Raw genomic sequence first — 27,601 nt, 5'->3', positions numbered from 1 at the left:
CTAGACTCAGGAAATGGCAGCAACTGCTCCAAGGGATGTTGAAAAGAACTGATGATTTGCAAGTATTTTGGAGGAAAATTGGCAAATGTAGTCAAGGTGGTAGAAGTGTGAAAGCCCAACCCCCATCTCAGTTCCCTGAGTCTAGGGGTACTTAGTCCCATAGCCCCTGAATAGGGGTCCTCCTTGCCCCTCAAGGCAGAGCCCAAAAGTCCAGCTTCCTGCCAATCCTACACCCAGAATTTGAGCTCAGGGGGAAAAAACTCAAAAACTCCAATTTATACAAAATTTATTATTATACTCTGTTCAGGATTACAAGCCACCAGACAGTCAACAACACAACAAGCACAAACTAGAGGAAAAAGGGGCCAAGCTGCTGAATGTCACCAGCTCGTCTTCGGGGGTAAAAGGCTCCAGCCTTTGAAGAGTCTGAAGCAGGAGGGGGTGAGGAAACAGTTAGGCGTAGAGGTCCTCTCGGTCCGCAGAGTAGACCTCTCCCTCCTGCAGGAGGGCGAAGTTGAGGAAGTGGGAGGGCCTGTGCACCTCATGGTAGAACTCTTTGGGGTTTGCCAGCTGCAGCTCATATTTCATGTTGGGATCATGCCGTACACCTTGGGGTAGATGAAAACATCCAATGTTAACAAGGCCCATGGCATCTCTAAACCAGTCAGGCCCCAAGCACTAAGGATGATTGTCTAACCCCATCCCTGTGCTTCCCCGCTTACCCATAAAGTTGTAGTTCCATGAGGACTGGGCGGGGACCATAAAGAAGCCAAGGAAGCGGTCCGACAGCAGCATCTGGACCCTCTCATAGTGGGAAGGCAGGTAGCCCTTGGGGTTGTTGCCCTTGTCTGTGTTCTGGCGGCCCCATTCATAGCCACTGGGGGTCAGCTTGTAGGCTGTCAGCGTGCAGGAGCCTGGTGTGAAGCTGAGAGGGACGAGGACCAGGTCAGAGCTCAGGCCACCACTCTGCGCCCTGCCCTGCACGGCTGGCCCTGCCATACTCCCTCCCAAAGGGACTCAAGCCCACCTGCAGGTGATGATGATGGTTTTCTCGCCATCCCAAGATGGGTTGTCAGCCATGATCTTGGCATGGGTGGTGACATCCTGGGGCGACAGCTGGGGGGACTCATTGGGCTGAGTGTGGATCCAACCTAAGGGTTCCATCTCCTATAGGAAAAGAACAGTAAAGAACTATTTAAAGCCCATGTGCAGACAGGAACCCCACCCATGAGTAACATGTCCACCTTCCCTCCCCCACCCCAGCAGCAGAAAACCCTCGTTTGTCCACACCCCTACTGACCTTGAGATACTCATGCTGGGGCAGCTGGCTAGGCAAGTGCACGGTCTGGTGGGTGCCCCACTGTGGCACCATCACGATGCAGCGGATTTCCTTCACCTGGGGGTTATCCGGTGGGCTCACTCCATATAGGTATCCTGCAATCTGGAGACAACGGGGTCAAGAACCAAAATGATTCTTAGTACAAGCCTAGACTCTGGGCTGTTAGCCCTGTGCTTCCTTCTCTTCCTCAAGAACAAGGACAACAGCTTCTCAAAATGTGAAGATTCTACATCAGAATCACATGGGGTGCTTGTTCACGTTAAATATGGACCTCACCTCAGACTTATCACATCAGAATCTCTTGAATAGGGTCCAGGAATCTGTACTGCTCACATGCTCCTCAATTGATTATTTAAGTATAGTATCCATAAACAAATGAGCACACAGCTTATGAAAACATCTTTAAAGCCCTAGCCAGTGGTTAGAGCGTTGGCCCTGTGGACTGAAGGGTCCCAGGTTTGATTCCGGTCAAGGACATGTACATTGGTTGCACGTTCGATCCCGGCCTCAGTCAGGGTACACGCGGGAGGCAACCAATTGATGTGTCTTTCTCACATCAATGTTTCTTTCTCTCCCTACCTCAACCCCTCTTCCACTCTCTGAAAAGTAATGGAGAAATATATGTGGATGAAGATTAAAAAAAAAAAAATCTTTAAAACCAGCACTAGGTGGTATTTTAAATTTTACATTGCCACCCAGCCAGCATGGCTCAGCGGCTATGCATCAACCTATGACCAAGGGGATCGCAGTTCAATTCCCGGTCAGGACACATGCCCAGGTTGTGGGCTTGATCTACAGTGGGGGTCATGCAGGAAGCAGCCAAACAATGACTCTCTCATCACTGATGTTTCTATTTCTCTTCCTTCCTCTCTCTGAAATCAATAAAGATATATTAACAACAACAAAAAATTTTTACATTGCCACCAACAAAGTTAAAAGGACCTGTGTTCCTATAAACTCACCCACACAAGATACTGTATTAACAATCTTTTCAAATTCACCAAACAGAGGCCATAAATGATGTTCTATAACATATGAATTTCCCTGATTACTAGTAAAGGTGAACATTTTTTCATATTATATTTGCCACCAGTAGTTCCTTTTCTGAACATTTATATTCTTTGTTCATTCTTCTATAGTTATCTTTTTAAAAAAATCAACTTCTGAGAATTCCATATTCTAGATCCTAATCCATTTTATCTACGGTTACGCAAATATTTCCTTTCCGTTTTTAGTGTAATCTTTTGTGGTACCCTTTGTCAGACACAAGTTATTAATTTTGATTGTGGTTTGTGCGGCGTCTTTCTTAGAAGGCTATCCCAAAACTAAGGTAAGAAATATTTTCTCCTAATACTCTGCAGTTTATTTAGTATTTTACATTCAGCTATTTACTCCACCTGGATTATCTTTTTGTAAGTGGTATGGGTAGGGATCTAGAGTCTTTTTCTGATTGTTTCAATATCATAAGGCATCCTTAATCCTAGACTTAATATACCATATTTATTATATACACTGAATCTGTTTCTGACTAGATGCCATTCTCTTAACTGCCATAACCTTATAATATTTTGCTATCTGTTTGGAGGTCAAAACCCTCCTTACTGGTTTGGCTATCCCTGTGTATTTACTTATCCATGAATCTTGAAACCTTAAGTTCCAGGAAACCTTAGGTGAGTTGTAGATACATGTTTGGGCTAACACTGTGGCCTAACTGAGCACACTTACTCACTTGGGCCCGAAGGTCAGATATGCAGATGAACTTCTTAAGCACATTCTTGGGAAGGATATAGGTGTAACCAGTCTCTTTGATGTCATCAGATGAAACATAGATGTGATTGGTCCTTAGGTGCAGGTTAGCAGCAGAGATGGCCCTAAAAACAGGTAGGGATGTCAGCATTTCTTACCCCAAGCACCTCAGGTAGCACCAGCAGGCCCTTCCATCCCCACCCCTTGCCCCTTCCAGTACCTGACCCTCCATTCAGTTTTAGATGAGAAAGTCTGGGTCTCATAGTTGCTGGTGGTAGAGGTGATAATCTCATCTCCGTGCTTGTTAACAGTACGAGTCTGTGTTGCAGTCAGCTGTGACTGTTCCTTGGTCTGCTTCTCAATCTCAGCTATCTGCTGCCGCTGCTGTGAGGGTGCTGAGATCTCCATACCCAGGATGATATCTCGAATTTCTGATTGTGTCAGTGATGCCACATTCACACTATGGGGACAGTGTAAGTTACACCACAAGGAACCCTTCCCCTTTGTCACTTATGCCTCAATGGCAAGAATGGAACTTGGTGGTACAGGGGAGCCCATGTTACCCAGATAATCCTCAAGTGACACTTATAAAGGAAGTGTGAAATGGAGATGTACTAAGATTTGCCACATCCCAGGATGGCCCTGTAAACGTGCACTTTTCAGCCATGCTCGAACCTGTTCAGCATCCATACTTCCCACTTTTCTTCTATAAAAAGTGCCCCAGCACAGGACAAATCTCAAAAACAGAAACCCTGAAACACGTTCTCACTGCCAGCCAACCTAGGGAATACTTGGAAATCTACGACACTTTTGGTTCCCACAACAGTGAAGAAGAGGACAGAAAGGTATGTGCACTATTAGCAGTGGTACCTCAGGGTCTGGGATGTTACAACTTCTTGTAGTGCATAGACAATAACGAAATACGCCACTCAAAGTAGCATTAGTGCCTCTGCTGAGAAACAATGCCCAAGAGTCAGAATGAAGCCCCTAAATACACACACTTCCTTCACTATTTAAAGACACTGCCTGTCTTTCTTCTATAGGCATCTCCCAGGACAATTTCTTGAGAAACGTCTGAGCCTAAATGTTTCAAAAAACCCAGAAACCATATACTGGAGCCACTTATTTTCCCCCTTTTAGATCTTCCATCTGTCTCCCCACCACCACTGCTCACTTGTTTTTCTTGCCGTAGTCGGCCAAGATAAGATCCTTGAGCTGCACCTCCACCTTAATCCATTCCTCATCAGTCAGAGTGGGCCAGATGTGGTGTGGTTCTGTAATAGTAGTCTTGTCTGGCTTCAAGATCACCTTTGCCCGGTCATTGTTCACATGCAGGGCACGCAGAATCAAGATGAGGCGGGAGAAAGCCTGGGGAGAGATGAGGAGGTATGTGGAGAGTCGGCCACTTAACGTCCTTCCCCCTTCCTTGATCCTATTCTTTCAGGGAACGCAGGAATTGATTTCAAACTCTAAGGTGCTACCTCCTCCCCCTCACCTTGAGTCAACTTGATATACAGAGCACAGTGTCTCTGTCCATAGGCTGAAGATGTGAAAACGGCCCCCATAAGGGACCTGTGGTTAAAATAAGGCACTTCTCTCATGGCCACAAACTCATTCCTCTTAAAGCAGAGCTGGGGAACCTTTTTTTCTGCCCAGGGCCATCTGGATATTTATAACATCATTTGTGGGCCATACAAAATTATCAACTTAAAAATTATCTATGAAAAAAGCTCCTAGGTTTATTGCATTTCAAGTCCTGCCTGCGGTTGCCTTGGCAGGGGCAGGCCAAATGATTTTGCAGGCTATATCCCCAACCTGTCTTAAAAGTGACCCTCTTCAAGAGGTGGCCTTATACCGTGTAAGATGAGATAGTCTTGAGCCAGTCATCATAGAGGTTAAAGAGAACCATCTGGGGCTCAGTGGCTTTCAGGATGAGGTCCCCAAACTTTTCCACCTTGAGACAAGCCTGGAAGGGGAGTTGGAGCTCTGATCCTTTGATCACGATATTGGGGAAGTCCAGCAAGTGCACCTGAGACAAGATCAAGTCCAAGATTAGAAACAGAGCCTGCAGGTCTCGGCCTTCCTTCCTTCTACCTCATCCATCTCTCACCTCCAATGGATCTAGCATGCCCTTTCTGGTAACAATGATCTGCTTAGGCTGCTCCTCCACAGGGAGAGATCGGATCAGGGCAGCCACCTCCTCAGCAGTCTTCCACTTAGCCAACTAAAAAGCAAAAGAAAGAAATGAAAATTGAGTCTCCACCCTCCCAGGTACACTAGAACAGAAGATCTCAGTCTTGAAATAATCAAACTATGCTTTTACCGAGCAGTGCTACTGAATGTTAGGTACTCCGAAGGTAAAGAAAAAGTGTCAAATGGCCTTGCCCAACAGGGTTTTTCAACCTAGCTGGCTATATAAAACTCATACAAACTAGTCTTTGATTATACTACACTATGTCAGGGACAAAAGAAATTAAGGCTAAAGGTCATAAAGAGCTGCAGAAAGAAACAGGTTTCAAGGGATGAATAAGACTGTGATAAACGGAGGAAAGAGCAGAGTTCATTCTAGAAAGAAAGGTAAATGAGCAAAGCCACTAAGGTGGAGAGGAACATCGGGGTTTTGGGATACTAGGGTTCCAGACCAATTGCAAGAAGAAACATGCTATAAAGGAAGAGAGTCTGTGGCTGGACAGGTTACAGCTCAGTGAGACATCAAGTGTCTAGGAACCCAGAGAGGAATTAATTCAGCAAGAAGGTGCAACCAAAGGCTTTGAGACAGAAAAGAAATTTGGTGATAGTGACATTTTAAGAATGCTTACTCCCTTTAGAAAGATGATTTTTGGGAGCCCTATTAAAGACAGGTTAGAGGTAGGAGATTCAGAAAGCTGGTAGGTAATTACCAGCTGGTAGGTAATACAGGAACTCACACACTCTTGGACCTCCTATAGGAAAATACTTCCCAAGTTAAGCAATTCAGGGGAAAAGTTTAAATGAGGTGCCCTCAATCTTTCAGAGAGAAACAAGAGATTCTCTTTCTCTCACACACACTCACATACCAAAGATTAAGAGGCAAGTTTCTACAGCCTCTGTCCTTTAACAGGCTCACCTGACCCAAACGCTTCTGTCCAGCCCATACAGAAGTGTGGATTATCTTGAGAAATAGCTGTCCTGTGCGTGGGTTGAAGATGAAGATGGCCCCATTGATGGGCTTGGTTGTCAAATTCCCTTCAAAGGTCTAAAGAATGATCAGATCAGTTAGCATGGCCTAGACACAACATCCTGCCTTCATCCCAACATGCACATACTTGCCTGATCACCTCACTAGGGACTAGGGTCCCACATCCCTACATTGCTCATAACCCTTCTCACCTTGTGAATAGTCACTCTGTAGACATTAGTGTCATCCACAAACCAAATAATCTGGTTGGAGAAGAGCTCGCCATAGTTCTGAGAGGATAGATAGGGCTCAGTGGGCTCAGATGAGTAGAGCTGCAGCCCCTTGCGAATCCGTTCACGTAACACATACAAGGCAGGGTTTGCTTTCATGATCTTGGCCATGGCCTGCTGTATGAGAGGCTTGCTGCCTGGGAACCAGTTTCCATAGGCACTGTAAAGGTAGAAAAGGCAAGAAAAGTTAGACCAGGCTGAGAGCCTCAGGAACAAGGCAAACTGCAACTCTACAGAAGAGAAAAAGACTGCTGGCTAAGCTAACAAGTGTCTGCTCATATACACAAAGACAGGAAAGAAAAGAGTCAGTGACTCAGAAGAGGAAAGAGCCAAACTTCACCTCAGCCAGGCAAACTAAAACACATGTGTATGTCTAAGTGTGGGGCTGATGGAAAATACATGCTTCTGAGCCCCACCTTACCTGTGCAGGTTATAGGCCAGATCAATGGCAATGAGCACACCCGTGGGTGAAGGGTAGATACTCATGTTGTCTGTGGTGTAGTCCAAGAACTTGGCCCGGGCGTAGCGCTCAATGTCATGAGAATCATAGTCTCCCCAGCGCAACTGGATGTCAATCCAATACTTCTGAGTGGTGGTACTGTCCATCACATCCCTGAGGGTGGAGAGGGGTCAGGAACCCAGGCTTCCAGGAAGCCACCAACACAACCACAAGAACTCTTAATCACTACATCTAAAGCCTAAAATCAACCCCTCTGCCTGTTCCAGGTCAGCAAGACTCCCCAGAGAATCAGCAAACTTGACTAAGGGTGTCCACAGGATCCAGGGGTAGCAATGGCTCCAAGTTAGAAAAGCAGGCAAGGCTAGTTCCGAAAGTGCTACTGCTATAAGAATAGTAAAACGAAAATTCCTGGATGCCTAGGGCTGGGTCATAAGGCACTTACTTGGAGTCTGCCAGCAATGAGGGCCGGGAAACATTCCACTTATAGGAGGCAAAGAGCAGGATATCTGCACAGGAAGAATTCATTTTATAGGACTTTCGGGGGTGAATTGTCTCCTTTTGTACTGTCTCAATTTCCAGTGCATCCAGTTCCTGATCAAACACCTGGAGGCAAAGATAGAAAGGTTATGACTGGCTATGGAAGACAACTTAGAATAAAGGCTAGTAGAACTTAAGATAATATGGCACCTGGTACCACAATACAAGTCTCATTCTCAGAGCTTCCAGGGTAGATTTCCCATACCCAAAGAGCATGGTGACCTGACTTTTCATGGCATCCTCTCCCCTCAAGTCTAGCCCACCTGACACAAATCCATAACGATGCTCTCATGGATCTTCTGCCACAAGTGAGCTCGGAAGATCTGGATGAGAGAAATCTTCAGTGTGGGGATCTTGCCGTGCATGAAGATACCTGTCAGATCTAGTTGCACCTGAAAGCCGACGTACACCTAACAGGAAAAAGAGAGTTACACTAGAGATCAAGAGACTTTGGTTCTCAGGACATAATTAAGAAAGTAGAAACACTTATTTTTAGCTTCTGATCTCCCATGTCTACCAATCACACTCACATTGGCTCGGTTGATGGTTGGAGACCACCAGAGGGTGAATCTACGATTGGGAATCTGGTTCAATCCTGATCGCTGAGCATTAGTTAGCTTCTTCCACTTCATAGACTCCTCAAAACCACTGGCCTTCTCCCTGGGAAGCAGAAGAGACAGGTAAAGTGATGTTGTGCCATCTCCCTGAGTGCTGTTGACTTCCTGGGGGTGGCTGTTTGGAACACACTATAGAAGAACACAGGCACACAAGGGATGAGCTCAGAGAGTTGTAATAGGTCACTGTAAGGGGAGAAGAGAATCCTCACCAAAAAAGTCCCTCCCAGGTAGGAAAGTAAGTGCCCTTGAAGAGTGTGTGTTCCAGAATGCCTTCTACACCACCCAGGGCCTGGATCATATCTGTTCGGTAGTTGTTCAGGTTCCAGAGCTTCCCATCATGCCGCTGGTGTGTCCACCAGAAAGGGTTCTGCTTCAAAACCTAGATGAAAAGTATGGTCACACTTCTAAGTACCCACTGCCCCAGGTTCCCAGCATGGCCACAGTATCTCCTAATTCAGGGAAATCTCTCCATTATCACCTCTATGTACCTGGTACTGCTTAAAGTCAGTTCGAACACGCCAGCCTTTGTCATAAGCCAATGTGTGCCGGTCCTTCTGGAAGAGGGTGTTAATTCGAGGAATGCCACGATCCCATGAATCTTCTAGATCTTCTAAGGTCAGTCGTCTGCCAAAGAAAAAAAGATCAAAGTGAAATGCACTCATATGAAGAGTTCAGCGTACCTCCTAACTAAGGATAAACAGGGTGAGATGTAGAACGTACTTCCCTGTCTCCATAAAAACATGTCATGCAGGACTCAAAGGTTACCCCCCACCCCCACAGGACTGCTATGTCCTCCTGGATGCCCACCTGTTCTGAGCAATGGCTTCTTGTCTCTTGAGTGCATACTCAGCCCAGACCCGCTGAGAATCAATGAACTCACTCTCCCATGGCTGTATGTAACGGTATAAGTTGGGAATCAGCTGGTCTTCCTCATGGCTCATTCCTGAACGAAAGTGTGTGATACCTACATCTGTCTGCTTGGACCACCTGTTTTGGAGCACAACCAAGATTAGAGAAAAAATAAAGCCTAAAAGTAAAGAAGCATCCCCTTCCTTCAGGGTCTAGCAAGATTTTCAGCCAAGTCCTACCTGAGGTCAGATTGGGGGATAAGCACATGGCCCATTGAGAGCATGCCAAGGCCACCCAACTCCTTAGGGGTGTAGAACACAACAGGCGGGAACCGACTCGGCATCTTGGAATTGAGGCCAATCTTGATACGTGTCTGGATCTTGTTTTCACACTTCACCAGCAAGTCCAGGAGCTCCTGCGTGTTCACCACGGCCTCCCGAAAGTATGTCATAAGGCCAATAAGAGCTGTGTTCCACTTATTCACAATCTGAAGATAGTGGGAAAGAAATTACAGATGAGCCTTTGAGAGGTTCGGGGGATGGGACAACAGACTACTTAATCCAGTTAGTTATATTGTCTCTAGTTCTCAAGAGAGATTTCAACTCAAGGTCATCAGGGAAGAGAGAGAGAGAGAGAGAGAGTGTGTGTGTGTGTGTGTGTGTGTGTGTGTAAAAATCAAAACCACTGGTTGATACTACTTAACACCCATTGTAGTAGCTATAAGACAATGACAAGTTTTAGTAAGAATGTGGAACTCTCATATACTGGTGGTGGGAATGTGAAATATGAAACCACTTTGAAAAACAGTCTGGCAGTTTCTCAAAAGCTTAAAATTGAGTTACTATATAACCCAACAATTCTACTCACAGGTATATGCTCAAGAGAAATGAAAACATATGTCCACACAAAAATGTGTACACAAATTTCATAGTAGCATTATTCCTAATACTCAAAAAGTGGGGGGGAAACCCAAATGCCCATTAACTAACAAATGGATACACAAAATGTGGTATATATTCATATGATAGACTATTATTGAGCCATGAAAAGGACTGAAGTACTGATATATAATAAAATATGAACAAATCTTAAAAACATTATGCTAAGTGAAAGAGGCCAGACAAAAAAGGTCACATACATTGTATGATTCCATTTATATGAACTATCCAGAATAAACAGGAAGTAGATTAGTGGTTGCCAGGGGCTGGGAGGGGGAATTAAAAAGTGAGTGACCGCTAAAGGGTATAGTTTCTTTTTGGGGTGATGAAATGTTCTGGAATCAGAAAGTGGTAATACCTGGACAATATTAGGAATATACTGAAAAACCACTGAATTGTAGACTTTAGAAGTGTGAATTTCATCCCAATAAAAAAATGAACTGAGGCAATTTAAAGGGTTAAATTAAGACCAAACACAGTACGTAATCCCCGGGTGGGCAGAGGGAGAAGGGATGAGAAAACACTATCAAAAATTAACGGAGCCTTAGCCGGTTTAGCTCAATGGTTAGAGCATCGGCCTGTGGATTAAAAGGTCTTGGGTTGAATTCCCAGTCAAGAGCACATACTTCAGTTGCAGACTCGATCCCCAACCCCAGTTGGTGCACAGAGGGGAGGCAACCAATTGATGTGTCTCTCTGTCTCTCCCCCTCCACTCTCTAAAAATTTAATCAATGGAAAAAATATCCTCGGGTGAGGGTTAACAACAACAACAACAAAATATACAGAGAGCCTTGGTAGGGTAGCTCAGTTGATTAGAGCATCGTCCCAATACACCGAGTTTGTGGGTTTGACCTCCAGTCAGGGCCCATACAAGAAGCAACCAATGAGTATATAAGTAAGTGGAACAACAGATTAATGTTTCCCTCTTTCTCTCAAATCAATAAATTTAAAAAGAAAATTTTAATTAATGAAGGGAATAAACACTAATGGGGCCACAGAAATTGCCTTCCCACTATAAATAACTGAACGAGATATATAAAACAATATTTTCAGAAAACTGGCAAACAGGCAGCAAAGACTATGACCCTTGTGAAAAGGGAAACAAATGAAGTGAGCCCCACAACTGCCCCAGCTTACTGCCTAGTGGCAGTTTCCAAGCTGCAGCACAAACATGGAGGGGTAAGGAAAACTGCCCAATAGTGTCACTGAATTGCAAAGACAGAAATTAGAATTCAGGAGAACAAAGCAGCTAGAAATTGTGGGGAAGAAGTCCGGAAATGAAGGAAGGTACACAGAAAGAGATCTCTGGAGATCCATGAATGGATGCCCCCACGGTTTTGACTGAGTCCCAATCTGTATGCAGTAAAACTCCGAGGTCAGAAAAGGAACCACCAGAGATCAGTAAGCTGAACAAGTCCCACAGCTCACACAGGCTGGCAACAGTTTGTGTTCCAACCACCCAGAGTAGAGACACCTTATACTACATAGGAACTAGGTAAAGTCCCCAGAAAGTTATCAACTTAACACTGGAGGTAAAAAAATTCAGACAACGGGTGCTCTGGATTTGCCATAACCAAACTTAAAATCAAGCCTCCATGCCCGGCCAGGCGTGGCTCAGCGGTTGAGCATCGACCTAGGATTTAGGCGATCAGGGTTCGATTCCCGGTCAGGGCACATGCCCAGGTTGTGGGCTCGATCAATGACTCTCTCATCATTGATGTTTCGATGTCTGTCTCTCCCTCTCCTTTCCTCTCTCTGAAATCAATAAAGATATAGTCAAAATATATATATATATATATATATATATATATCAAGCCTCCAAAGGATCAAACTAATCAAGCCTCCAAAGGATCGAATTACTGAACTGCACACCAGAACACAACCCAATTCCCTTTATAGAAATATAAAATCCATAAATCAACTAAATAAAATTCACAATTTCTAACATGCATTCAAAAATTACCGTGCATACAAAGTAGAAATAAATTACCCATAACCAGAAGAAAAATCAATCAACAAAAAGAGACCTAGAAACAACAGATGATGAAATTAGCAGACAAGGACCTTTAAAAGAGCTATCAAAAAAATCTTATAATTACACTTGAGTTTGCTAAGAAAAGCATGAACGTAATGAAACAGAAGATGTTAAGACTCAAATGGAACTTCTAGGGATAAACATTACACTATTTGAAATATAAAATACACTGAGGAGATTAATAACATTATAAAACTGTATTAGAAAATACTGGTTTGGCCCAGCTGGCATGGCTCAGTGGTTGATCCAGGAGACTGGGTTCGATTCCTGGTCAGGGCACATGCCCAGGTTGCAGGATTGATCCCCGGTGGGGGCCGTGTAGGAGGCAGCCGATCAATGACTCTCCCTCATTATTGATGCTTCTGTATCTCTCTCCATCTCTCAGAAACCAACAAAGACAAATAAATAAATAAATAATAAGTAAAATAGTTGAAGGCCTCAAAAATCTGGAAAATTAAAGAAAATATTGGTTTGCCCTGGCCAGTGTGGCTCAATTGGTTGAGCACAGTCCTTTCTCACCCCTCCCATAATCCAGGATTCCAATAGGGGGGTCACACCCTTAATTCCCTGCACCCAATCTCTTACCACTCCATGACACCCCTCCAGCAAAACCCCAATCCTAAATCACCATTATTAATCTATCCACTTTCTCCATCTCATCACTGAGTAGCTGAGTACTTCTGGGAAGAATCACACTCACAGTTGCTTTCATTTTCTTGTACAGTTTCTTCAACAATCCTATCTTACCCCCAACACTGTGCTTTAAAGTCCAAAACCCTGTGCCCCTCACCCCAGCCCAGGCAAAGCTGAAAAATTCAAGACTTGCTATAACTTTCCACTAAACTTATCTACATTCACATCTATCCAGATCTCTTTTCTATTAGGTTCAAAGGATGTTTCCTTCTGCTTGGCTTTTCCACCATTTCAACATAATTCCTACGGAATACTGCTTCATCACTTATCACACTTCTGTTGCACTCTAAACCGCTACAGACTTCTTATGAATACATCACAAGCCACTTTCATTTCAAGATACCTGCCTTGACTTATATCTCCCTCTAGGTGGCATCAAGCTCTGGCAAATCGACAGTCCTTGCTGTCTCCACTCCCTCACTTCCCATAAAGCCTCACCCACTGCAATCTGGCTTCTATCCCTACTATTTCTGAAACAGCTCTTGCTAAGGTCACCAATGACGTCCAGACCGCCAAATCCAATGGACACTTCTCAGACCTTATCTAACTGAAAGACTCTTAGGCAACTGTAACTGTTAAGTGGTCACCATTCCTGACAGCCTTGGCTCCCATGACCCAGCACTCAGTCTGGCCACATTGCTCCTCAGTGTTTCCAACTCTTCCCAACTTGTCCCTCTGCTCTTCTCACTCCTTATATTTTCTCTGGATAATCTTGCTTCCTCTTGAGCTTTCAACCATCTTCTTTATGCTGACAGACTGCTAAATCTACACCTTCAACCCAGACATCTTCTCCAGGCTCCAGACTGTAAAGTACCTCCACCTGGACAGCCTATCAGAACCTGTAAGTTACCCCTGACTGCTCTTCTCTTACTTTCTCACTTCATTTCTCTCCCTGGAGCTTCAAACTCACAGTATTTTTCATCAAATCTAAGAGACAACCAACTTAAGAGGCCCCACTAAGGGGGAAAAATACACACATGCAAAAATATGTATATATATATATAATTTAATTAAAGTAGTATATAAATACCTACTGGTTACCTCCACCTGGATGTTCTCAGGAACTTAAAACTTTTCACATCCTAAACTGAATTTGTTTATTTCCTCCCCCAAATCTGCTCTTCTTCCTGTAGTCTTCCAATTGGTGACATCAATATCCACCTAGTCACCCATGCAAAAAAACTGAATGTTATTTTGACTTCTCCTTTCCCTCTGGCATCCCACCAAAATGAAGCTCTGCTGATTTTACCTAACTACTTACCAAATCTGTTTCCCTATTCTTATTTCTACTTTCACTGCTTTCATCATTTTTATCTGGACTTTGGCAGTAGTCCCAAAACCTGATCTCAAATCCTATCCCTCTAAACCCATCATCTCCACAGCTGCAAGAGTGAATCACCTACCACAGAAATCTGAAGTAGTCACTCCCATGCTTAAGATCCTCACAGAACTCTTAATGAGGAATGTCAGCCCCTTCATGACCTGGCTCTTGCTTACCTATTCAGCCTCCATCCGCTAACAGTCCCAAGTCCATGATTTTACTCCAGTAAATTCTCAACTTTTTATAGCCCCACATACACCATGCTAGTTACCTCTCCATACTTCTGGCTGAAGGAATGCCCTCCCTCACCACCTCATCACATGTTATTTCTTTCAGGAAGCCCTTCCTCTCCTTCTCCCAGACTGGGCTAGTCATTAACCTAAGTGTTCTCATAGATTCCCAAATAATACAAAAAAAGCTCCTTCTCCTTTCTCCTGACCATGCATATGTGTCGCCAACTAGGTAGGTGAGCTCCATGAACGCAGAGACTATTTTACATGCAGTATATCCATAATGCCTTGAATGCAGTAGTTATCAACAAGCAGAAATGGAATGAGATACATAATTCCTGTTATCTGACCCTCAGAGGCAATAACCAACCAAAAGAACTTTTTCTTTGCACTATACTCCAAAAAAATGTATCATGATGCCCTAGCCGGTTTGGCTCAGCGGTTAGAGTGTCGGCCCATGGACTGAAGGGTCCTGGGCTCAATTCCAGCCAAGGGCATGTACCTTGGTTGCAGACTCAATCCCTGGCCCTGGTTGGGGCACGTACGGGAGGCAACCAATCAATATGTCTCTCTCACATTGATGTTTCTCTCCCTCCCCCCCTCCATTCTCTCTGAAAAGCAATGGAAAAAATATACTCAGGTGAGGATTAAAAAAAAAAAGTATCATGAGAAATTTTAGGTAAGGAATATTAAGATAAAATGTATCCTCAACTTCCTTTCAGCCAGAACCACCATCTTCCAGTAATTCACTAAAATGATCAACACAAAGGGAAAGAGGAAAAGCACCCGCCATATGTTCTCTAGACCTTTTAGAAAACATGGAGTTGTTCCTTTGGCCACATACATGTGAATCTACAATAAAGGTGATATTGTAGACATCAAGGGAATGGGCACTGTTCAAAAAGGAATGCCCCACAAATGTTATGACAAAACTGGAAGAGTCTACAATGTCACCCAGCACGCGGTGGGCATTGTTGTGAACAAACAAGGGCAAGATTCTTGCCAAGAGAATTAATGTACATATTGAGCAATTAAGCGCTCTCAGAGCTGAGACAGCTTCCTGAAACGTGTGAAGAAAAATGGTCAGAAAAAGAAAGAAGCCAAAGAGAAAGGTACCTGGGTTCAACTGAAGCGTCAGCCTGCTCCACCCAGGGGAGCATACTTTGTGAGAACCCATGGAAGGGAGCCTGAGCTGCTGGAGCCCATTCCCTATGAATTCATGGCATAATAAGGGTTTAAAAAAAAAAACCAAAAAAAACCCACCTCTGTACTGATAAAAATGTTTCTCTTAATTGGATAGAAGTGTGGTGTCCCTCCCAAAATAAAGAAAACTTTGTGTCCTAAAAAAAAAATTTTTTTAAAATTGTATCCTCAAAAGAAGCATCACTAAAAAATTTAAAGCATTCTTTTTATTTTGTTACTAATCCTCACCTAAGGATATTTTTCCCACAACTTTTCAGAGAGGGAGGGAAGACAAGAGGGAGAGAAACATCGATTTGAGAGAGGAATACATTGACTGCCTCTTGCACACCCCCTACTGAGGATCAAGCCTGCAGCCTGGGCATGTGCCGTGACTGGAAGTTGAACTGAATCAGCAACCTTTTGGTGCATAGACACCCAGGGTATCTTTGTATTTTTTTGTCTTGCTTCTTTGTGGACCACGATGTCGGCTGAAGTTAGTATAGTGGTACCTCAGTTTTCGAATGTCTCTGTTGATGAACATTTCGGTTTACGAGCGCCGTAAACCTGCAAGTAAATACTTCAGTTTTCAAACACGCCTCGGAAGTCAAACATGCCACATGACTTCCACTGAGTGCAAGATCTTAGGCCTAGCTGTCGGCTGTTGATCCCTCGGTTTTCAAACATTTCAGAACTTGAATGGTCTTCCGGAACGGATTACATTCAAAAAACGAGGTACCAGTGTACAATGAAACTAAACTGACAGGGTGGGTACAGATTATTGCGCCATTTCTCTAGATCTCTGAGTTGCACATCAGCTAGGCTGAACACATCACACCTGTTTAACCTGCTGTGAAGTTCATAATTTTCCCAGCTGTGATCATCAGTGCTTTCAAACTAACCAGTGTAACCCTGCCTCCTCATCAGTTAGAAACTGGACAATGACTTTGGAGCACAGCCTAGTAAGAACCTGGCATTTCCCTCTTTTTGGAATTACTGATGCTCTTGACAGCATCAGCCAGACATTGATGTACACCATTATAATGATGAGGAAAGACAGTGTAAAGGGCAAGGCGACTTTTTAAACCTTGTGAAAACTTAAGTATATACAGTCAACAAATCCAGCTGCCTTCAGCCGGGCCTTTGGAAGGAACTGAAGGGGAAACAGACACTGAGGTAGCTAGTTATACTTGTTTTTCAACATGCACACTGTGTTACTGTTTAAAAGATGAGTTATATGACTTGGATAGTTAGTCCCTGGAAAAATGCAAAAACAGTGATTTTTGTTCAAATTTAAAAATCCAACTTCAACTCTTGCCTAAATTTAGTCATCACAACTACACAGAAGTAGGATGCAGAATTCCTACAGGGAATTCTCAGAAAAAAACTGAGTTGATGTGACACTCTAAGCTTCTATACCATAAAGCATGGAAATGGTACAGTGAACAACACTGGGAAGAAAGAAGAGCAGACCAGGGGAAGAGTTGAAAGGGATGTGAGCCCGGCCGGGCCTGGCTCAGCAGCTGAGCATCGACCTAGGATCCAGGCAATCGGGGTTCGATTCCTGGTCAGAGCACATGCCAGGGTTGGGGGCCCGATCCCCAGTCGGGGGGGCGTGCAGGAGGCAGCTGATCAATAACTCTCTCATCATTGATGTTTCTATCTCTCTCTCCCTCTCCTTTCCTCTCTCTGAAATCAATAAAGATATATTTTAAACAAAAAAAAAAAAAAAGAAAGGGATGTGAGACGGACAGAGGACATGATGGAAGCTGGGGCTGTCTGACAAACCTTGGTGAAGGTGGTGGAGCCAGAGGCCATCAGAATTTGACGCACACGGTTGTGGAAGCGCTGCATTGACTCATCATCCACACGCAGGAAACACTGGGCTGTCCGCTCCTTAGTAACCTAAACCACAAGGTCAAGGTTAACTTGTCTCTGGTACTGCCACAGGAGCAAGGACCAACTCTGACCACCACTATGCCCTGCCCCCAACGAGGCTCAGCTGACGGATAATGAAGCTGTGTGGGCATTCCTCATTCCCCTTTACCCCACAGGCACAGGGGGGGCGATGCTGTCTAGCCTCCTTCCCAGGCTGTACCTCATTCTGTAGGTTCCAGACTCCGTCCTTGTGGGTGAACTCCTCATAGCTGGTGCGGCATTTAGGCAGAATGCGGCACTCAAAGCCACACATGTTGAAGAGCAGGTTGGGGTTGTCCTTACTGTACACGGACACGAAGCTGTTCTCCCACTGAACTGTAGTCACTGACCGTGGCAGACGGTTCTTGATGTCCCAGAACACTGCCCGACCCCTGCCCACAGAAAACATATGGTCATATCAATCTCTTGGAAGAAACGTCCCCTCAAAGGCCAGACTGATGATATCCCAACAGAGTACACTCCTCACCCAGGACACAACCTCATAAATTCCCTAACTGTTCTCTGAATCCCTCAGGATGGTGTTCTTCCAGTCCCCACACCCCCCACTTAGACTCACAAGTTGACATCATGCTTCATGAGGCGCATCCGGGCATCTCGGGGCCAGCACTTCTTGTTATTATAGCCAACGATGTTTTCATTGTTGGGGTCAGGGTGCTCTGTCAGGTAACGCTGGATCAGGTCTCGAGCCTCATCTGCTGTAAACCTACACCAGGCAGAGTGCATTGCTGAGGTCCCAGTACACTAGGACCTCATGAGACCTACAGCTGGATAAATGGAGCCCACCCCAAACTCCTACCCTACTCACAGGACTTCATTCCATTTTGGAGCCCCAACTCAGAAGAAAGTCAACTAAAGTACAAGAGCCACTTCCAAAGGCTAGGCATATGGCTCAATACCCTGTAAGAACAGAAATCCAGGCAAGCTCTCACCTGAAGAAAATATGGATGCGATCAATGTATCTGCAGAAGAGACGGATTGGGTGGGCAGCCTCGGTGGCTATGTCCTGGAAACTGAGAAAGTCATTTGGCATCTGAGGGGGCCCAGCCATCTCACTGGCCCGGTGTAATCCCAACACAAGCAAATCCATCACCAGGCCATAGTACTGTACAATGAATGAGGCAAATTGCAGGCCTCTGATAATCCCATATGAGTTCGTATGGTTCATGTCCTAGAAAGAAGAATGACAAGTCTTAACCACTCCTAACCACCCATGGCCATTCCCCAGGCTCCTCCAGGGCCCATCCTCTTGTCCTCCCCTCAGCAGAACCTCACTCAGTGGGGCAGACACCCGGCCACACCCCCCCACACACACCCCACTCCTTGTTACCCCGCCCAGCGCACCTTGTAGTTGATGACGACATTGTTCTTGGCTGTCATGTAGTCAGCTATGTTGTGGTCTACAATGAGTCGCAGCAGCCTATTAAGCAGGGTCAAGTCGATCTTCTCATACATCTTCTCAAAGCGTGACTCCAGCATGACATTGCACTCACCCTCACTTGTCTCCCACACGTCCTGCAGGTTATTGATGCCTGAGGAGTAAGCAAGACAGGTCTCCAGTTCAGAAACTACCTTTCAGGATTAGCCCCTGAGGCAGCTAACATCTCCACACTACCACTCTGTTCATCCATCTGGACTGCTGGGAGTGTCAGCTTGGTTCAGTTTAAAATCAACACATTTCCTGCGTACCATGCAGCAAGAGAGCTAACAAATTATGCTGCCAGAATGAGAATTCCGATGTAGAACTCAATTCACCTCCCTTCCTCAGGGTGACCCCAGAAACATTTTACCTTGGCACCACTTGTAAACAAGCAGAGGAGGTGGTTCTGTGTCAGCAGGCTTGATCCAGGGTGGGAAAAGGCGGCGCTTGTCAGCTTCATACCACAGGTACTGGTCCAGGTAGGCATCAGTTATCTTCTCCAATGGTTCCACATCATACACTGGCACCAAGTGGCTATAGAGATCCATGAACTCAATGCCCACCTGTGGGACAGGGAAGCTGGCTCACACCAATCCACAATCACCTGAGGCAACCTGCCACCCTGGGTGCTATGAATGAATAGTACAGCCAAAATAAAATGGAGTGCATCTCACTCACTTCTTTAAAGGCTCTCTGTGTGAGGAGGTGACGTTTGATGCGGGACAATGCCTCATGGGGGTTGTCGTAGGCTTGCTCGATCAGCCCTAGCTCCTCCCTCTGAGACTGGTTTAACCGAGACTTCACACTGACAAGACAACAGGAAAGTGAATGAGGACAGTAAATCCAGAAAGGACTGAGGCTAAACCTTTCTTTGGGGACTCTGATGATGATGCCATTCTCTCTGTCACCTTCCCACAAGAACCTATCTACTCCACTCCTCACCTGTAAGCTTCCTTGAGCCGCTCCAAGGCCAAGATAAGCAACTTGGTGTCATGTTTATAGGACAGTGGGGGGAATGGGATGGGTGAGAACCTACGGCTTTCCAACCAATGCACAGTGGTGGTGTACACTGCTACCGCTTCTTCTGCTGTGATGTAAGGCCCATCCTACAAGGCAGACATGATAATTAGCCTCCCATTGTAGCCAATCCCTCCAGCACAAGGCATGGGCCCAACTCTGCAGCCCACCTCCTGCCCATGCCCCACACCCAGCCCAGCCTACTCTGCCCAACCTTCAGGTAGTTGTGCTGTCGCTCCTGTTCCGCCTTCAAGTAGAGCCGGGTGAGGCGGCCTAGGTTCTTTTTGCAAACAGTCTTGTCTACAGTGGCCCCACGGCGGATCCGTTCTCGGTTATAGTGGGCAGTGTTGGTCCACCAGTCAGCCTTGGCCTTCACGTATCGAAGGATCATATTCTCTATGGGTGTTGGCAGTCCAGGGACCTGAAAGTGCAAAAGGCACGAGAAAGTAATGGGAGCCACATGGCAACCCTAACCCGAGGAAGATGATTCCATGTCTGCTCAGAGTTGTGGAAATACCCACTTTCCAGGGAATGTTGGCCTTCCAGCAGCGCCAGGCTTCACTGAGGTGCTGCAGAATTGTTCGGGCCTTGTTCTGTTTAATCCCCTCAGGCATCATGTCTAGAATGTCATGCATCACAGCTGCCCGAAGCTCAAGGTCAAAATGTGACTCCACTCGCTGCTTTGTTACGGTCTTTGCCACCCCCTTCGAATGTCGACCTAGAAGTGAAGTGATTAAAAGATTCATTGCTTTTAATAAGAGCCTCTACCTTCATGCCTCCTTCACTAACCATGGCTACAACAAAATAAACAGAATATTAGGTCAGACTCATTAGAGAATGGGACTTAGAGGCAACCCAGCAGGAAGGGATTCTCAGTCTCAAACAAGAGCAGGGGACAGAACATGAAGACATATGACCTACCCTTGAAGAGATAACAGGAGAAGTTGAACACAGAGAATACCACTCACCTTCAAACTGCCGGGCCAGGAGGTTGCCCAGCCATCGCTCCAGCAAAGGGGTGATGCCACGCATGAAAAACAGCCAGACCCGCCAGCCAGCAGCCCAGAAGCCACAGCCAGGGCCCTTCCCTACAGGGCCCTATGGTCCCAAGCAGAAGTCAAGAATACAAGTTAGCAATTCATTTAGACAACAACAGAAAATTGGGCAGAGATGGGGCAGGAGGAGCACATGTATGACAATGAAGGAAAAAATAAAAAGGAAAAACTATGGGACCTCAACAGCTAAAATGCGGTAAATGAAAAACTTTAAGGGATAAACCAGCAACTGAAATTTCCTATTTAAACCTAAAGATGGGCTTGGGGAAAGGGATGGTAAGGGGAGGAGGGCTGTTGAGATTCAAAGGTGACGGCAATAATGACACAATAAGTTTCTCCAAATAGGCCCCTGGAAAACACTCTAACTATATATAAAAATTAAAATGGATCTGCGAGAGTGAGTGTATGGACAGGGTCCCACCGTGTTGAAGCGGTAATAGATGAGATGCTTCAGGTCCTTGCACATGCGAATCTGCCGCATCAGCTTGTATTTGTACCGGTACATGCCTGTCAGCTGCCCCACGTGGGCAAAGATATACTGCAATCCATCTGCCAGCTGCAACACAAACGCCCCGTCAGCCCGTCAGGCTGTAAGCTAGAACCAGCTCCACAATCAGCCCAGGCTTCACCCAGCTTCTCGCCTGGGGTAGGGGTTGGGGATACTTAGCCTTACCTGGAAGGCATCCACATTGCCTAAGCGATACTGCACATGACTGTCTACCACCAGCTTAGTTAAACGCAGAACTTCTCGACAGAGATGGAAAGCATTCCCAAAACGAGATTTCTTTCTTTCCTGGAGAAGATGCCAAGAATAGGAAAAACATTAATCAGCAATGGTCCCAACTGGATGTATGCCCTCTTTGGGGGCCAGAGCAAAACCAGTCCATCCCTCAAGCCCAGGAGACCCTTAGGGCAAATGCAGGCACCTTGGTGGTGAGCGTCTTGACAGGCTTTAGGTTGAAGTTGTAATCCAGGTGAAGATAGTTAAGATTTTTACGGTGAATGAGAAGGTTGAGCATGTTGTAGCCCTGGCGGCAGACCTGTAGCCCTACCTCCACCCAGTCCAGCTTCGTGGACTGAAAGAATTTGGTGGCTTTGAAGGAGCGGAACAGATACCTGGGGTGGGAATGAGGAGGAGGGTGTTAGCCTGCTGATTATCTTTGGAACAAAACAAGTCTGAGCAGGGGCCCTCAGGCACCTTACCTCTTCTTTTGGGCTTTAGGGGGCCGGTGCTTCAGGGCATTAAGCACATAGTACTTAAGCAGCTTCTGGTAAGAGACCCTCACTTTCACAGGCTGCCCAGCAGGACAATGTTCCCGATACCTGGGAAAACAAATCCATTGGCCCAATTCTCCTTCCAGCCACTCTGATAAAGGCTACATGCCCACCAAGTTGGAGTTTTTTTCCTATACACCTCCCCCAGGTAGAAGCCTTACCAGTTCTTCACAAGGGGAATATCCAGGGCCCGGCGGGTGCGACCAGAGCGTAGGTTGAAGGGCCGTGGGGCCCAGAGCAGGGCAATGCCATTGGCTGTATTGTCCGTGTAGAGAGGTGTGTCCTTCAGGAAGGGCTCCACGAACTCTGGAAGCTCAAACTCCTCATCATCATCTGGTAACGGTTCCTGGCTCTGAAAGAAGAACCCCCAAGGGTTCAGCTCTTGCTGAACTGGGCAGAAACCTGGGATGACAGGGAGACTCTCTGGGGCCAAGCAGAGTGGCTACATCTGCCATGGAAAATGGGCTGCCTGACAAGAGAAACCCTAAAGGGCCAGGGCAAAGGAGGCCAGGAGAGCAGAGAACAAGCCAGGGCCAACCAGGAAAGCAACCATCACTAGTCACAACTGGCTCACCACCAAAGGCCTCCCAAAGGAGCCCAATACCATAAGAAGTAAATACTGCTATCAACTCCTGCCCAAGCATCAAAAAATGGGCTGATGAAGCTGATCTGTTCATGTTAAGAACACAATGGAACATCAAAAACAACTCTATGTGTAAGAGCCAGTCACAAAAGACCACATATTGTATAATTCTATTTATATGAAATATACAAACTAGGCAAAAATAGAGACATAAAGTAGATTAACAGCAGCATAGGCAAGGGAGGTTCGAAGGAAATGGAGAGTGACTGCTAATGGGTACATGGTTCCTCTTTGGGGTAAAGAAAATGTTCTAAAATTGCCTGAGTTGATGGTTCTGCAACTCAGTTAACTAAAAACCACTGAATTATACACTTTAAATGGTGAATTGTACGGTATATGAATTAAATTTCAATGAAAGGATTTAAGGGGAAAAAAGAACACAGAGGAAACAGACCAGAATGAACTATGGAGTCCCAGAAGAGAAATTATATAGCCCAGATGGATTATCACAGACACCAAAATTATATCAATAACTTGGTTTTAGTCAAGTGCTGAACTCTCAAATTAGCTTACAGCTCAAGAGGAACCACTTAACAGGTTGGAAAACACATTTCCCTCTGATGAATTTTACTTAGTAACACCTCAGTCACGGTCAGAAAATTTCTCTTGGAAGAGCTAAAGTCAAATGTCATGTCCCTTTCTCTCACCTTGACTGAGTGCCTATGGGAAATTGGGTTGATCAAAGGATCAAAGTAGAAAGCTGGCAAATCAGGATCCTCAGTTTTGATGAACACAACATTAGGAGTGTGGTACCTAAAATGAAAGAAGAGTTAGCCAAGGTTCTCCTGCCCTGGCCCAACGTAAATGTCAGCCTTCTCCTTTCCCCAAGCTGTGTTCCAGCTCTCTCACCAGGTGAGGTGGACGTGGTGTGGAAGGTTGTTGTACAAGTAAGGAAAAGCAATCTTATATTCAGTGCGGATAGGCTGCCGGATGATGATCTTATTAATATCGTTGAATTCATTCCAGTCTTCATCCCTAGGGTACAAAATCAAAGATGAGCAGATTAGCCGGACAGTTTGGAAGCTAGAATGGGACCTTAAGAATCAAGATTAGATTTTATTCAACCCAAGGTGCATAAAATCTCTACTCTCTCCAACTTACTGTAGGTTGATATCTCGAACAAGAGGTTCAAATTTGGGGCCTCCAGGAATGGCCATATTGAGTGCCTTGGAAGTAAAGAAGGCCTTCAGATCAAACAGATAGAAGTAGTTGTCATCCACCAAGTCTGTCAGGAGCTGATTGGCCAGGCGGTAGAGAGTGGACATCATGGGTAGTGTGAACTGCCAGCGCTGGTAAGTGGAGCCATTCACATACCTAGGAAAAAAAGAGAGACCCCCCCCCCATCAGGTAGGTATATCAGCTAGCCAAGTCACACTACTGCCTGCCTCCCAGGACCAGGACTCCTGAATTTCCACAACTTTCACAGGAGTGGCAACTCTAACCATACTCACTTCCTGCTGTCCCTCAATGGCTGGTGGTCATAAAACCAGTCCAACACAGGGGCATCCTCCTCAGGGTCCAGTTCCAGCTGAATGGCCTCCAATGGCTCAACATCTAGAATATTGTCAGCATAGTCCAGAGGGGGCTCCTCATCATCAAAAGGGGGGAAACGCATTCTCTTGAAATGCCTCCTGTCTCTTTTTTCTCGCCGCATCATAATCCACATTGACCTGGAAGCCAACAACGTCACACAATGGTTTCCACCCATTGCCTCCCAACCACCACCACCACACACCATATTCCAGCCCTTCTCACCCCCACTGGGAGATGTAGACAGGCTCAATGACCCAGGGAATCTCATTGACAAAGGAAATAGCTCCAGTGATGTGATACAGCACAGGCACATCCCGAATCTGCTCCCAAGGCATAGGCATGTTCTCCAGGAGTTTGAGGACAGCATGGGGCATGTACTTTAGGGCACTGCAACATTAGGAAGATAAGATGATTAGAAGTCACAAGGTGTTCTGCTACCTGTACCATGCAGAGAAGTCACAGTTATCATAATATCACATTCCACAGAAAATCCTACCTTACAGTCCAAACTCCCAATTGCACAAAGGCCCTCCATGACCAGGAACTCTGCTCCCCCCTCTCCAATTGTGCTACTCTTCTTAAAACTTCACAGTCCCACAATACTGGGTTTTAGTCCCTCTAAATCAACAGCTGTTCCTCTAAAGGCAGCTTTTAGGCTGTCTCACATTCTATTCTCTCTGAACTTCCCCATAAGTAATAATAAAATAGTCCCCATACTTTACTATAACCATCTGTCTTATGTCTGTCATGCACTAGACTATAAGCTCCAGAAAGGCCATTACTCCCTGTTCACCACTATATCTCCAGCACCTAGAACAGTTCTCTCGAGAGTTTTATGTTTTTTTTTAATATAACTTTATTGATTTCAGAGAGAGGAAGGGAAAGAGAGATAGAAACATCAATGATGAGGGAGTCATTGACAGACTGCTTCCTACACGCCCCACACTGGGGATCAAGCCTGCAACCTGAGTATGCGCCCTGACCGGAAATCGAACCGCGATCTCCTGGATCACAGATCAATGCTAAACTGCTGAGCTGCCCCGGCAGGGCAAAAAATAGTTTTGAAATAAACAATCCCGTCTTAGTGATTAATGAACTGGTGTTCATAATGAACTGGTTAACATTTTTGTGTCCAAATGGAAGAGAGATTTGCTACCTGTACTCTCCCAGCTTGGGGCTACAGAAAAACAGGAGTATAGATACCTCAGGAGTTAACTACTCCAGACCCTGAGAATTCTGGTCACTGAGGAGTTACAGGCAAGAAGAATGCACAACGTGTCCTGCTCTGAGCTTCAACCTTTTCAAAGATGGGGACATTTTATCACAGGACAAATTAGAGCTCCAGTCCCAGTCCTGACTGAGGAGTTCAGCGGGTCAGAGCATAGTCCCAGTAAGCCAAGGTTGCAGGTTCAATTCCCAATCAGGGCACATATAAGAATCAACCATAACTGCATAAATATGTGGAACATCAAATCTATGTTTCTCTCTCTCCCTCACTTCCTCCCTCTCTAAAATCAATAAATAACATTTAAAAATCCTTAAAAAAAGCAACTGGAAGGTCTGGAATTATCACAGGATCCTAATGGTTTCCCCCCTTGTCTTATAACCACCAAGATGGGCTGTCCTAGAAGATCAGCATCCCAAAACGATAAAGCAGTTATCCAGGACTACACCTTATGCTAGAGAGAGGAAGGAAAGGGGCCACACTCTGAATAAAATAATCCCAGGATGTTCTTTACCCCAAGTAGACCCTTTTGTCATGGCGAAACTTCCTGTTGGTCATATCTCCATGGTCTCGAATGATCTTCCTGACATGTTCTGGAGGCATGTCTTCCTTCTGAGCATCCACAAAACCAAACTTCCGCTTTTCGGCATAGCGCTTGGCCTGCAATTGCTGCCATTTTCGGGCTACAAAGACACCTAGTGTAAAGGACTGCACACACCTGAAACCTGTATGTTGATATTAACCATTGCCACCCCGATAAATTTAATTTTTTTATTTTTATTGTTTTCTTGGGTATTTTTTTTTAAAAATATATCTTTATTGATTTCAGAGAGAGGAAAGGAGAGGGAGAGAGAGGGATAGAAACATCAATGATGAGAGAGTCATTGATTGGCTGCAGCCCACAACCCGGGCATGTGCCCTAACCGGGAATTGAACCCCGATTGCCTGGATCCTAGGGGATGCTCAACCGCTGAGCCATGCCCGGCGGGGCCCAATAAATTTAATTAAAAAAAAGATAAAAATAAAGGACTGCATACCCTTAATCTAATCATCCCCATCTCTGGCTCTAGGGTAAAGACCTGTCAGGATGTATAAAAGAAGGGCTGGCATCCAGCAGAAACACTCCCTACTAATTCTGTCATCTCGCCCTTCTTTATTTTTACCTTCATTACATTTATCACTGCCTGTCTTTTATGTTGCAATTTTTAAAAAGTTTTTATTGTCTATCTCCTTCATTGCAATTTAAACCCTTTTAAGGGCGGAGGTTCTGCCCGCATCGCTATTGTATCCCCATTGTTTGGATCAGTGCCTGCAATTAAGAGACGCTTTTAAAGACCTGATGAGGTGAAAAAATAAATGGGGGGGCCTAATAAGTGCGCTAACACCTAAAGTGTTGACCCTTGGAAAAACAGAAAAAGGATTCAAATCCGCTAAACGCGCTCACGCGTCCCCACATCTCTGGGCCCGCAGACACCGCTCCCGCTCGTTTTCTTCACCTTTCTCCTGCAGCTTCTCCTCCGACATGTAGTCCGGCAGCGGGGCTAGAGGGCCGGGCACCGGGTTACCCGGCCCTCGGTAAGGAAATACTCCGGCCATCCCCGGAGAATCTGGGGGGCAGCGGGAAAAAAAATTAACAAGCAACAGGGCCCAGGCCCGCAAGAGGCGCAGCAGGAACGCGTCGAGACCCCCGGCCTGCAGTCCCTCCCCGCTTAGAGTGGGCGCAGCCCGGGCCAACCCCTCCGGCCGCTCCACCCGACCCCACCACGCCTCCCGCAGTCCCTTAAAGCCCTCCACACCGCCCCCAAAACCCCTCACACAGACCTCCGCTTGCAGAAAACGCAATGGCGGCCAGCCTACGTCCGCGCCGCGTTCTCAGCTCCGGGAAGTGCGCAACCCAGCTCGGGCAATTGGCCCAATAAGCGCCTATGTGCTCAGACTGATTAGAGAGCTCACCAATTAGAGTTGCATATCTGGCCGGAGGGGGCGGGCCTATGGACGGAGTATTTGAACGCAAGGGGGTGTGGTCCGAGCAGGCACAAGTCCCGCCTCCCGCTTTTCTCAGGCTGTTGGGGCCCGTAGCAGCCCTCATCGTCTTATCCGTGACCGG

At 45.8% G+C, this 27,601-nt stretch overlaps 1 protein-coding gene and 1 pseudogene across 1 annotated transcript; one reads left to right on the top strand and one right to left on the bottom strand.

The window, feature by feature from the left end:
• Positions 1–269: 269 nt before the first annotated feature.
• Positions 270–27,369, bottom strand: PRPF8 (pre-mRNA processing factor 8). Its single transcript, XM_016211123.2, has 43 exons — positions 27,316–27,369; positions 26,991–27,101; positions 26,009–26,177; positions 24,492–24,656; positions 24,188–24,406; positions 23,838–24,050; positions 23,586–23,711; positions 23,384–23,489; positions 22,255–22,445; positions 22,022–22,141; positions 21,745–21,934; positions 21,492–21,611; positions 21,240–21,374; positions 20,732–20,861; positions 20,285–20,481; positions 19,978–20,184; positions 19,689–19,852; positions 19,425–19,551; positions 19,117–19,309; positions 18,671–18,858; positions 18,259–18,497; positions 17,886–18,032; positions 17,490–17,700; positions 17,180–17,296; positions 9,235–9,482; positions 8,954–9,133; positions 8,635–8,770; positions 8,356–8,525; positions 8,060–8,189; positions 7,793–7,939; positions 7,435–7,595; positions 6,954–7,145; positions 6,455–6,692; positions 6,192–6,320; positions 5,196–5,309; positions 4,941–5,114; positions 4,260–4,453; positions 3,306–3,545; positions 3,069–3,210; positions 1,301–1,441; positions 1,028–1,167; positions 723–925; positions 270–608 (listed from the first exon to the last, which is right to left on the bottom strand). The coding sequence occupies exons 2-43, from the start codon at positions 27,088–27,090 to the stop codon at positions 454–456; spliced, it is 7,008 nt and encodes a 2,335-aa protein (XP_016066609.1). The 5' UTR covers positions 27,091–27,101; positions 27,316–27,369; the 3' UTR covers positions 270–453.
• On the top strand, positions 14,967–15,440 carry LOC107535614 (large ribosomal subunit protein eL21 pseudogene; annotated as a pseudogene).
• Positions 27,370–27,601: the final 232 nt, after the last annotated feature.

This window comes from Miniopterus natalensis, chromosome 17, assembly GCF_054644295.1.
Source record: "Miniopterus natalensis isolate mMinNat1 chromosome 17, mMinNat1.hap1, whole genome shotgun sequence".
NCBI lineage: Eukaryota > Metazoa > Chordata > Mammalia > Chiroptera > Miniopteridae > Miniopterus > Miniopterus natalensis.
Note: the sequence above shows the minus strand (reverse complement) of the source record. Positions and strands in the feature narration are given on the sequence as shown.

Excerpts from the sequence above, each read along its gene's own strand:
- PRPF8 (XM_016211123.2), bottom strand. The coding sequence starts at position 27,090 with ATGGCCGGAGTATTTCCTTACCGAGGGCCGGGTAACCCGGTGCCCGGC. Across the intron at positions 26,178-26,990 it reads GGAGAAGCTGCAGGAGAAAG|CCCGAAAATGGCAGCAATTG; the intron begins GTGAAGAAAACG and ends GTGTCTTTGTAG. Across the intron at positions 23,490-23,585 it reads CACCACGTCCACCTCACCTG|GTACCACACTCCTAATGTTG; the intron begins GTGAGAGAGCTG and ends CTTTCATTTTAG.